Source organism: Choristoneura fumiferana, chromosome 8, assembly GCF_025370935.1.
Source record: "Choristoneura fumiferana chromosome 8, NRCan_CFum_1, whole genome shotgun sequence".
Lineage (NCBI taxonomy): Eukaryota > Metazoa > Arthropoda > Insecta > Lepidoptera > Tortricidae > Choristoneura > Choristoneura fumiferana.
The window spans coordinates 9764959-9776213 of NC_133479.1; the positions used below are offsets into that span (position 1 = coordinate 9764959).

General features: G+C 36.2%; 2 protein-coding genes across 3 annotated transcripts; one reads left to right on the forward strand and one right to left on the reverse strand.

Moving 5' to 3' along the window:
• The first annotated feature begins 517 nt into the window (after window positions 1-517).
• On the forward strand, window positions 518-3808 carry ecd (ecdysoneless cell cycle regulator). Of its 2 annotated transcripts, none has more exons than XM_074091099.1 (3): window positions 518-986; window positions 1213-1421; window positions 2437-3808. In XM_074091099.1, exons 1-3 carry the CDS (start codon window positions 776-778, stop codon window positions 3682-3684), a joined length of 1668 nt encoding a protein of 555 aa, XP_073947200.1. In that variant the 5' UTR covers window positions 518-775; the 3' UTR covers window positions 3685-3808. The 2 variants fall into 2 exon arrangements, with proteins under 2 accessions (XP_073947200.1, XP_073947201.1); XM_074091100.1 differs by having other exon boundaries at window positions 1219-1421.
• Window positions 3770-5918, reverse strand: Dhrs4 (Dehydrogenase/reductase 4). The gene is made up of 6 exons (XM_074091101.1): window positions 5474-5918; window positions 5201-5378; window positions 5037-5114; window positions 4811-4957; window positions 4576-4710; window positions 3770-4150 (listed from the first exon to the last, which is right to left on the reverse strand). Exons 1-6 carry the CDS (start codon window positions 5602-5604, stop codon window positions 3980-3982), a joined length of 840 nt encoding a protein of 279 aa, XP_073947202.1. The 5' UTR covers window positions 5605-5918; the 3' UTR covers window positions 3770-3979.
• Window positions 5919-11255: the final 5337 nt, after the last annotated feature.

The window sequence follows — 11255 nt, forward strand, 5'->3', positions numbered from 1 at the left end:
GTTTTACATTACAAATTAAATTGATTGAAATGTGGTATGGTAACTTAGTTGTTGTAAGTAGCTATGGTCGACGCCATAATTCGTGAGACTAAATTGACAATTCATTGTGCTCAAGTCTTGCCACAGTCAGGGTAGTGCCAGTGTACAGCCAGTGTTGTCAGCCTCATTTTTTTTTAATTTGCCCCGGTTTGTCTGGGACAGCTTTCGTTGACCAGTCTACATAATACCTTCTACAATTTATAACATTAAAGAAATCGGTACAATCGGTAGTCGGCCACCATTGCCAGAAAAAAAAAATTAGATATGCGGTAAAAAAGAATATTACATACAAGATACGCCTGAAATACAGTACCTCTCCTTGCAGTCGGGTAAAAAAGGCGAGTCTTCATTGATTCGAATCTTCAGCTCTACGATAAAACGTATACGATAAAATTGTAGTAGTGTAGCTGTCTTTATCATGAGGTAAGTTGTTGCCTTAAAAAAAACTGTCTGTCAGTTCAATACTGTCAATGTCAATAACATTTTTTAGGTTAGGGTTAGGACCATGTTAGGACTAGGACAGTCGGATTTTAAAAAAAAACAACAGGTTATTTGCACAAACAGACTACTAAGAAAGAGACTAACGTATGTTACTTGATGGTTATTCGTGTTGTGTGTGTTATTTGGGTTGTGTCGTATAAAAATATAAAAAATAAGGATTCATAATTTTAAATTTGTTTATCCACGAGACTTAAAAAGCTGTAAATTTAGCTGAAGTTTGTTCTGAACTTATTAAATGGCGAAAAATAACAGAGCAAAAGTGCAACCGCTTCTTGAAGATTCCGTAGAATGTTTATTCTTATCCTTGTCCAGTGAAACAGACAATTTGTTTTGGGAAAACCTATGTAAGCAGCTAAACACGACCATTCAAACATTATCGGAGAATTATATATGGCAAAGAGACGAATTAAAAATTCATTTGCCGATTGTCCAGGACAAAAAAGAAGGTACACGTTTTAACTTTACAAAGTCACTGTTTTCTTATGTTTTAAGGAAAAGTATGTCTAAAATAAGATGATGATGATACGCATGCGCGCACCCATATGTTATTATTATAGGACCCTGTTTAAAAATTGATAGACCACTTATTTGGCTGATCCATGAGCCATGTCAATTTTGTGATATACATATTGAATTACAAGTCATACAAAAAAATATTTTCTCATTTATTAGTTTCAGAATTACCAAATCACCTTACAAGCATAACATGCTTTGGGGACAACATTGAAGATGAATGGTTCATAGTACACTTAGTTCTGGAACTAAGTAAACAATACAAAGACTTGATCATACAAATTAGAGATAATGATGGAGATTTCTTACTTATTGAAGCAGCAGATTATTTGCCTTCATGGGCAAATCCAGAGAGCACAATTAATAGGGTTAGTTTGTTTTAATTCTTCACTAATTAAGTTATTTATAGAATTAACAGCAAGGCTACTACGAAACTCGAAGTTTGTATCGTACCGTCCCTCTTGCTCTGGTATTAAACAGTATAAGTGTCAGAGAGACGCACAACACAAACTTTGAGTTTCGAGTTTCGTAGTATTCCTGCAGATGATTAAATATTCTGGTGTATTAAAATAAGATGTGTACTAGTGATGTAACAAATGTCATTTTTTGAACATTTGCGAATGCGAATGTGAATATCTGCTACCGACATATTCAGTGTTTCGTTCTGGCGCCAAATAGTCTATGGCAGTCTTCCGTTTGTACTTTGTTCTGAGAATTACCCAGTTTATACTAACACATCGCAAAGTAAATAAATAAATAATACCAAATGATTAAATGAAGACTGATTATGAGATAAAGTATTTTTTTTGTACCTATAAAAAACATAAAAATTGATTTTATTAACCTGTCTTTTATCTAATAATTGTATTTTTTCTGATATTTTGTTATGGAAAAATATGTGAATATTCGCGAATGCATGTATTAAAAAAATATAAGACTAAAAGGCCTGTTTGACTATGAAATTAAACTTCATTCATTCTTGATTTGCAATGCTCAGGGTCCATAATCCAAGTGCTATTTTGTCTAACTAAAGCATATTTAAAGTTATTTGTGCTTGCACTCACCACCCTCTTACCATTATATAATACTGGTGGACAGAAAAAAAATAGTGAATATGATTGTTATTCCAAGTGACCAGCATTTCTCAACCTTTTTCAAGAGTAGAAACTTGAACTATAAAGAAATTTACTTCTAATCTTTATATAAATACTTTTTAACTTTTGGTTTTCTCTTGACCCCCAGGGTCTTTGGACCACAGGTTAAGAACCACTGTTTGTCAATATTGCGGACAGTGCCGTTAACTTGATAAGTTAATTTACTGATTAGGCAGTGCCTAGCTTTTATTTTTTTAACAGTAAGTTTACAGTACTTTTTTGTTCTCAGATATTTATACATCAAGGCAGCATTCATATAATACCACCTAGTCTACAAGATTCAAATTCAACAATTACCATTGGAGATGCAATAACAATCATAGCAAAATTATCAGAAAAAACAAAAGTATCACATGAAATTCAGCAATCTATTTTGCAAAGGATTGGAAAATATCCAGAGAAAATTGAGGATAGTTTTCACAGGACCACTGCTATACTGCCAGTGGATATAGCAACACTCTTAACTCTGAAACCAACCTTAATAGCTCCCCTGGTCAGTTCCTACTGTAATCATGATGTCATTGATGCCAGAGCTTGTAAAAACGTTGCATTTGAAGATTGTGTGCAGGTGAATGTTAAGTTTACCAAATGCTTATATGCCATGTTGATGCATGCAAAACCACTCAAAAATATCAAGTTCAGAGACATAGATGATAAGAAAAGTATTATTGGTCAAAAGTTGACCATTGGCTATCAAATTTTAATGAACAAACCCACACAGGACATATTTTCAACCAAGCAATTCAAGAACTTTATAGGTAAATTAAGTGCAAGTGGTTATTTTAAAAACAATATTGAAGGATCTGCTGACTATATGGAGTTACTTAAAAATGCAAAAGAGTTTTATTCTGTTATGGAATGTCCAATAAATGCACAGGTTTCAAATGAAATATCACATTTGATGCTCTCTTGTGAGTTTACACAATCAAAGGAAGCTTTGCTGCAAAAGTGTACATCCAATGACGAACTTGTAGAAGACAAAGAAGACTGGCTTAATATTAATCCTGATCAGTTAAATGACCTACTTAATGCTCGTTATAAAAAGAAAGCGACATTTAACACTGATGATGTGCTAACTGCAAATAATGTTACTTCTAAATTGTCTTCTTTCTTAATACAAACATCTGATTTCGAAGGAATAGAGACTGAAGCAAATAATAACCTAACATCAAATATTGAATTTGACCCTGATGATTTTTCAAATTCTGTACAGAAAATGTTGGACCTGATTACTTTGGGTGATACAGATAATAAAGAAGCATCTGATAGTGATGACTATTATGAAAGTGGTGATAATGATGAAGATGATGAACTAAATGATATCAAGCAAGAACAACTACAGGATAGTAAAACAATACTGCAAAATATAGTTCAAAGTATGAAGGAAGAGGGGTTATCTGGGCCTACTAGTAATTTAATGAACACTGCAGGATTTAATAAAAGAGATTTTTTGGACTCAGATGATGATGATGAGTAACAAGAGGTTAAAAAATTGTGCTGAGATTACATTGTAAATATTTTTGAGCTCCAATATTTGTGGCATATAAATAATACAATGTATGTAATATAATAAAAATATATTTCATATTTCAGTTACTAAAGTATTTTTTTTTTACAATTGCAGGACTTTATCCTATGTATTAAAATATGCTATGAAACTTGACAAACTGTTGATAGGCCAATTCAGGCAAGTAGTATCTTATCCTTAAGTATCTAAACCTGGCCCTAATCACCCTTTAAGAATACTTTGAACTTGTAACAACCCATAGGTATTATAGATGAGCATAAGCTCCTCCAGCTACAACTACAGTCTCGCCCGTCATATAGCTAGCGTCGTCGGACGCTAGGAATGCGACAGCAGCAGCAATTTCTTCTGGTTTACCAAATCTTTTCATTGGTACAATTGACAAGCTTTGCTCTTTTCCTGCTTCAGAACTGGTGATCTGCAAAGTTTCTACAGTTGTAGGAGCTGTAAAGCTGTTATTGTCAAAATTAAGTTGGTCAGTGATGATTTTTGTCTTTTTGTAGCCCAGTGGCGCCATCTACATTTATGTTTGTATAACGAGTTAATGCCAGTGTCTTACATTGTCACAGAAGCCAGAGATTCGCAATCTTTTTAATATTATGTCTTTTTATAATAATGCAAATTTTGTGACTTGTCTAGACATAAATATGTAGGCAATCCAAGTGTACACACACACAGTTTGGAAACCCTTGGATTGAGCAATTATAATAAATATGTTGTTTGCAATATAATATAATGGGCCATAAACATATCTAATACCTTTAAACAAGCAATTCATTTCGACAAAATTTGGTACGTAGGGGGTTTTCACCCAGGTACTAATTAAAAAAGTTTGATACTTACAGCTGAAGCAAATTTAGTGGCTACAATCCCAGGAGCTACGCAATTTACCCGAATATTGTCTGTAACCACCTCATTTGCAATGGCTTTAGTTAGACCTAATAATGTTGTTTTACTGACGCTGTAGGGGCCGAGAGGCTGCAAAAAACATTATAATTATAAATCGGAATTATCTTCACTACATTTATTTCATAAACTGATAACACAGTGATAAAGAATTCAATAAATGTGTCCTTACGCTCATAGGTTGATATCCAGCTATGGATGCCACAAATACGATATTCCCTCCACCTCTCTTGATAAGATTGGGATAAGCTTCTTTGGCTAACAACCAAGAGCATTTCACATTGATATCAAATATTTTATCCCAAATATTTTCTTCAGTCTGAAATATACAAAGTTACTGTTCATTTTCTTTTATTCTTATTATAATTATATACACTTGCTTGAATGTTGTAACTTACCTCTAAAATTGGAGACACACCTGGATTGACAGCAGCATTTGATACCAGAATGTCAACACCACCATATTTCTCCAGTGCCTAAAACAAACTGTTATTTCAGAGAAATATTATCCTTCTATGGTAGCATAGCATAGTCAATAAAGTTAAAATTGTATTGAGCTTACAGTGTCAAATAATTTCTTCCTTTGGTCAGCATTACCAACATGACATGCAACACCCTCAACAGTTATTCCCTCTTTACGAAGATCTTTAACTGCTCTTTGGACATTGTTTTCCTTTCTACTGCATATTACCACAGATGCTCCTTCACTACCCAATCTTTTGGCAATAGCATATCCTATACTGAAAGGAGGTAAAATGGAAAATTCGGTACCTATTTACAACAAGTATTTATTATAAGTATTTAAAATGTTTTTGTTAGTTAAGTATTTTCTTACCCTTCTGTAGATGCTGTAACTATAGCCACTTTTCCCTTCAGTCTGTTTGACATCTCAGAAGCACTAACGCTATAAGGTTGCACTAAATGCAAATCTCTGCTTTTAATGGACATTCTCAGTGAACGTAGCATTGAGATTTTCACAAATATAAGAGAAAGGAAAAGTATTACAAAGTATTTTCTGGAATTAATTATCCAGTGTACTGCTTTTGGCTAAGGCGAAATATGATCAAATATCACATATACCTATTGTAGGTAGATAGAGGTTTAATCTGCGTTTCTTGATAAAATTGTCATAAATTTAATAACTGTGTCATAGTGAACAAATAATTAAACCCGTTGTAATCAACCGTTCAAAGGTTGTTTTCATGCGTTTAGCTTGTTTGGCCGAATGAGGGCTATCGTTTTTTGTCTCACTAGATGGCGCACTGTTGCTGAGGTTTTTAAGTATGGCTTTCAAAGTTTGTTATTACGGGTGTGAAAACAAAGTTTAGATTAAAATCATATTTAATACACCTTAAAACCGTACCATAAAAATATCGAGCATGCCACAGTGTTGCACGCATATTTGCCATAATTAATTTGAGATATTGCAAAATATTCACAAAATTATTATTCTTATTCTTATAAACCCGCGTAGCTCACCCTAAAACTATGAGATTTGACATTTCGGTCTCTTAAACATTACTTTACTCTTTGCATTTCGGAGACCTCACCTCACGCTACACTAGCGCCTCTAGTGGCGAATTCATACGCGATAGCCCTCATTGGCTGACAAGCTCTGAGCTCTGCCTACAAATCAGCTGGGCTACTCCGAAACTCTAAACTGGAAGTTCGTGTCGTGCGGTCCCTCTCGCTTTCGTATTAAATAGTATAAATGTCAGAGGGACCGCACGACACGAACTTCGAGTTTCGAGTTTCGGAGTAGCCCTGCTAGGCTTTAAATACCGTTAAAAAGTGGTAACGTTACCAACTGTCAAACCGATTTAACGTTAAATGATAATTAACGTTAAACGATTTACCGTTACTTATACAACTTTTTACCGGTTAAAAAATGGTAATGTTATCAGCTATTCATTAAATTAACGTTAATTCAAAAGTATCGTTATATTATTTTACCGGTACTTATATTACTATTTACCGGTAAGCTTGGATAACGTTAAATGGCAGATTATCCTCATTTATCGAGCGAGTATACACGCGCTAAATTGGCAACACTCGGTAGCATAGCAAAAATTACCGATAGTGTAACTTCGGTATCGTTATAATAATGTGAATTGGGTAACGTTAACAAGCCCTACAATGTAAAGTAAATTTACCAGTAAAAATAACGGTAATTAGGTAACGTAAAATAATGTTAAGTTATCAATTAACGTTAAATTTTAATACCGGTACTAGGTATTGTTATGATTTTTACCGTTATTTAACGTTACTTATAGTGTGAATTTGGTAACGTTAACAAGCCCTGTTGCAAATAAAGTATTGAGTAAGCTCAGACAGCTGAACTCGTCAAACTCAAACTCGAATGAAGCGGGAGAGCGAACCAAGTTTGCGTTCGTTCGTCGCGATTTCCTTTGACTCGTGCGCGCCCAAAAACCGCTCTCTGGACGCGAGCGCTGCGAGGGCGAGGCAGAGGCGAGGCGTGCGCGCAGGGCTACTACGAAACTCGAAGTTCGTATCCATAGAGTACCATCCCGCTGAGGCTTGTATCATTTTTTAAAACCAGAGTGAGAGGGACGGTACAATACGAACTTCGTTTTTAAAATTTCGTAGTAGCCCTGCCTGTGTTGGAAGGTGTAATGCCGTCCTCATTTCTCTATGGACATTATTTGAATTTGGTGATGACACGTTCTACCAATTTGTCTTTCAATTGTAATGTTTTGCTAGATACCAATAAAACTAGTATTTTTAATTCACAAAATGTTTTAATATAATAGCTATATGCTACAGTTCCATCTCTATCAGTGGTAGCAGAGCGTGGTTGTGGCAAATGGAAAATTAGCTACTTTAATAACAAAAAGTGAGTAAACAAAATGGGCTCAAATTTTCGAAGCATAGAACCGTTGACGAAATCGAACTACGATACCTGGTGTCTACAGGCACAGGCAATTCTCATAAGAAACGACTTGTGGGACATCGCTAGTGGCGAAAAAACGTTAGCGGCGACTGCTAATGCTGAAGAAAAGAGTGCTTACTTCAAGGAAGACTTAAAGGCAAGGTCAGAACTACTGTTGCTTATATCTCCTGCCGAACTCAAGCAAATTAAGAGCTGTAATACGTCTAAGGAGGTATGGGACAAGTTAAAGGCAGTCCACCAGAGTTCAGGGCCAGCAAGGAAGGCTACGCTGCTAAAACAGCTGGTTCTGAAGAAAATGACTCCCCAAGAAGACGTAAGAGATCATCTTAATAATTTTCTGGACGTAGTCGGTAAATTAGAAGATATGGATGTCAAAATTCATCCTGAGTTACTAAGCATTATGATGCTTTATAGTTTACCTACAAACTTTGATAGCTTCAGAACAGCTATTGAGTCCAGAGATGTCCTGCCAAGTCCAGAAATCCTAAAGGTCAAAATTATAGAAGAATATGAAGCAAGGAGGCAAGTCGAACCTCAAACTTCAGAGGCATTCTATGTTAAGCCAAAGAAAAAGGGATTGTTGTGCAAGAATTGCAACAAAAAGGGGCATTTGACAGAAGATTGTTGGTCAAAGAAAAAGCCTAAGGGCAACGTGAACAAAGGTCAAGAACAAAACTATAACACATGTTTGACTACAGAAAATTCGAAAACCAAAGATGGTTCATGGTGTTTAGATAGTGGCTGCACGTCACATATGACAGGAGATAAAAGGCTATTCACCGACCTAATTCCTGCGAACGACACACTGAGATTAGCTTCGGAAAAACACACTACCGAAGTTAAAGGCAAAGGAAAAGTCGTACTCTACACCGAGAGCTGCAAAAATAATTTACTAGACACACTATACGTACCAGACTTGACAAATAACTTAATGTCAGTTAGTAAAATCACGGATCATGGCTACAAAGTACTATTTGAAAGAAATGAAGCTAAAGTCCTAAAAAATAACAGTGTTGTCTTAAAAGCTAAACGAAAAAATGAATTATATTTTCTTGAACTTGATGAACCGGAAGAGATAGCAAATTTCACGCCTAGAGCTGAAAGCGAAATAATGAAATGGCACAAAAAGCTTGGTCACGTGAATGAGAAAGACCTAAAGCTGATGGTAAGAAACGAAATGATGCGAGGACTTAACTTTAAGGAAAACACGCTTGAGACGTGTGAAACCTGTATCAAAGGAAAAATGACCACATTACCATTCCAAAGCCATGACGAAATATTCTCTACCGAACCGCTACAAATAGTCAGCAGCGATGTATGCGGGCCTTTCGAACATGAATCACTGGGTGGATCAAAGTATTACGTCACATTCATTGACGATTACACTAGATACTGCTGCGTGTACTTCATGAAACAAAAGAGCGAAGTTATCGAGAAATTCAAGGAGTATAAGAACAACGTTGAACTCTTCCATAAGAAGAAAATTCAAAGTCTTCAATCTGACAATGGAGGCGAATACAAATCAAAAGCATTTGACAAATTACTTATGGAAAATGGTATTAGTCGAAGATTATCTGCACCCTACACCCCACAACAAAATGGCTGTAGTGAGAGAAAAAACCGCTCACTCATGGAAAAGGCAAGATGTCTGATGATAGAGTCCAATATACCTGCAAACTTCTGGGCTGAGGCAGTAAATACTGCAAACTATCTTATAAATAGGAGTCCAGCAAGAGCTCTAAAAGGAAGTTCACCCTATGAGAAGTGGGTAGGAAGAATACCATCAGCAAAACACCTACATGTGTTCGGTCATAGAGCGTTTGTACTGAATAAGAACCGAAGAGGGAAACTCTCAGCCAAAGCTGTGGAAGGAGTATTTGTAGGATATGCGAAAAACGCTAAAGGCTTCAGAATATATGTACCGGAGAAGAAAAACATAATCATAAGTAGAGATGTAAAAGTAATCGAAAAGATGCACTATGAAACGAATCCTACTGAGAAATACAAAGATTGTCAACCGGAGAAACTTGAACCTGAAACCGAAAAAATAGAAATAGAAATTACTAATAAAAACTTACCTTTTCAGAATCCTAATCTACCTTCTGACTCCTATGTCCAGCCTGATCAAGAAATGTTCCAGCCTGATCCAGATCCAACTGAATCATCCTCTACAAGTGGCAGACCACAAAGAGAAGTGAGACCACCAGTATGGACAAAGGATTATGAGCTAAATCGATGCGTAACTATGCTTACTACTGAAGAAAGCAATGACAGCTCGTTTCTTACGTTTAAAGAAGCTGTGACAGGCACCGACAAAGAAAATTGGGAGAAGGCGATTCAATCTGAAATGGACTCACTAAAGAAAAATAACACGTGGGTAATAGTTGACAAGTCGGAAGCCAAAGGACATAAAATTTTGTCTAACAAATGGGTATTTCGAATAAAAGATGACGGAACGTATAAGGCCAGATTAGTCGTAAGAGGCTGCGAACAGAAAGGAAACCTGGATTTCGAAGAAATCTATAGCCCAGTCGTAAGCCAATCTGCCCTAAAGACATTACTAGCCGTTGCCGCATCCAAAAATTATTACTTCATGACGTTTGATATCAAGACTGCTTTCTTGTATGGGGAACTGACAGATGAAGTTTATATGAAACTACCTGTTGGCTACAATACTGACTGCACTATAACGGAAAAAGTTTGCCGACTGCAGAAGTCACTGTACGGTCTAAAACAAGCTCCGTTTACATGGAACAAAACTTTTACCCGAGCGATGTTTGATTTGGGATTCAAGACAATCAATACCGAAAGATGCGTTTTCGTAAACCAAGACAAATCTATAATCATCGGACTATTCGTCGATGACGGTTTGGTCATAGGAAAAAATAGAAGACAAATCGATGGTTTATTGAAAAAACTTGAAAACAAATTTGAAATGAAAAAGAATGAAAATCCAAGCACCTACCTTGGTATGGAAATAAACAACTCCAAGGAAGGAATAAGGCTGACTCAAAGGAGTTATATCAACGAAATGTTGGAAAAGTATGGTATGCAAAATGCGAAGCCATGTGAGACACCTGCGAGTAACGATGCCAAGTCGATACAGGAAACTGCCCAGGAGAAGGAATATCCCTATAGGGAGGCAGTGGGAAGTTTACTGTACCTGTCTACCAGAACTAGACCAGACATCGCGCAAGCGGTAAATCAAGTCAGCCGAAAAGTTGAAAATCCATCTAAAGAAGATGTCACAAAGCTAAAGAGAATATTCAAGTATTTGGTTGGAACCAAAGAAAAGGGCATAATTTTCAAACGAAATAGCCCAATACAGGATATCGATGCTTTCAGCGACTCGGACTATGCTGGTGATCCGCTAACGAGACGAAGCACATCTGGTTCCGTTTTAATGATTGGGAATGCACCAATATCATGGGCATCCAAGAGACAGCCTATAGTAGCATTATCGTCGACCGAAGCTGAGTACATAGCAGCAGCTGACTGCTGCAAAGAGGCATTGTACCTGAAGTCACTGTTGAAAGAAATAACCGATTCAGAAGCAAAGTTAAATCTGCATGTTGATAACCAAAGCTCGATCCAACTGGTGAAATCTGGTTCTTTTAACAAAAGATCGAAACATATTGACGTTCGGTACCATTTTATTCATGAACACTTCGTGAATGGACTGATCAACATCAGCTACTGTCCGACG

Bases quoted from the DNA above. Each gene is read 5' to 3' on its own strand.
- Dhrs4 (XM_074091101.1), bottom strand. From the start codon at position 5,604: ATGCTACGTTCACTGAGAATGTCCATTAAAAGCAGAGATTTGCATTTA. The intron at 5,379-5,473 runs GTAAGAAAATAC...ACCTCCTTTCAG, and splicing joins GTTACAGCATCTACAGAAGG to TATAGGATATGCTATTGCCA. The intron at 4,958-5,036 runs GTAAGTTACAAC...TGTATATTTCAG, and splicing joins GTGTGTCTCCAATTTTAGAG to ACTGAAGAAAATATTTGGGA.
- ecd (XM_074091099.1), top strand. From the start codon at position 776: ATGGCGAAAAATAACAGAGCAAAAGTGCAACCGCTTCTTGAAGATTCC. The intron at 987-1,212 runs GTACACGTTTTA...CTCATTTATTAG, and splicing joins TGTCCAGGACAAAAAAGAAG to TTTCAGAATTACCAAATCAC. The intron at 1,422-2,436 runs GTTAGTTTGTTT...TTTTGTTCTCAG, and splicing joins CAGAGAGCACAATTAATAGG to ATATTTATACATCAAGGCAG.